Source organism: Nestor notabilis, unplaced genomic scaffold (genome assembly GCF_000696875.1).
Source record: "Nestor notabilis isolate BGI_N333 unplaced genomic scaffold, ASM69687v1 scaffold28177, whole genome shotgun sequence".
In the NCBI taxonomy this organism is placed as follows: domain Eukaryota; kingdom Metazoa; phylum Chordata; class Aves; order Psittaciformes; family Psittacidae; genus Nestor; species Nestor notabilis.
In genome coordinates, this window is record NW_009937348.1 from 8885 (window position 1) to 9265 (window position 381).

Below are 381 nucleotides of genomic sequence, written 5' to 3' on the forward strand. Positions count from 1 at the left end.
GGCCTCCCTGCCCATGGCAGCGGGTTGGAACTGGATGATCTTAAGGTCCTTTCCAACCCAAACCAGTCTGTGATTCAAAGCAGAGCACTGCCTCGTTGTCCCTTTTCTGTATCTGCAACTGCTGAAGAGGTTGAACATCAACCCCTCCCCACTTGTTCTCCTGGAGCACTGACTTACCCAGCACAGTGAGGGTGGCATTGGCAAGCACAGAGCCCGCGGAGTTCTGTGCCGTGCAGCTGTAGACACCCATGTCTTCTATCTTCACGTCCGTGATGAAGAAGACGTCGTCGTCGGGCATGACGTGCATGCGGCGCTCGCGGGCCGCGGGGAAGTCCGTGCCCCCGTCCTTCTGCCAGGCGATCTGCGGCGTGGGGTGGCCTT

The 381-nt window shown here is 59.1% G+C and overlaps 1 protein-coding gene across 1 annotated transcript in view; it reads right to left on the minus strand.

Moving 5' to 3' along the window:
* LOC104409027 (leucine-rich repeats and immunoglobulin-like domains protein 1) overlaps positions 1–373 on the minus strand; it is a gene marked incomplete at its 5' end in the record, with an annotated part of 5035 nt that extends 4662 nt beyond the window's left edge. The window contains one exon of the mRNA XM_010018796.1: positions 178–373. Within this exon, the coding sequence (XP_010017098.1) occupies positions 178–373 (196 nt within the window). The remainder of the gene's footprint in view (positions 1–177) is intronic.
* Positions 374–381: the final 8 nt, after the last annotated feature.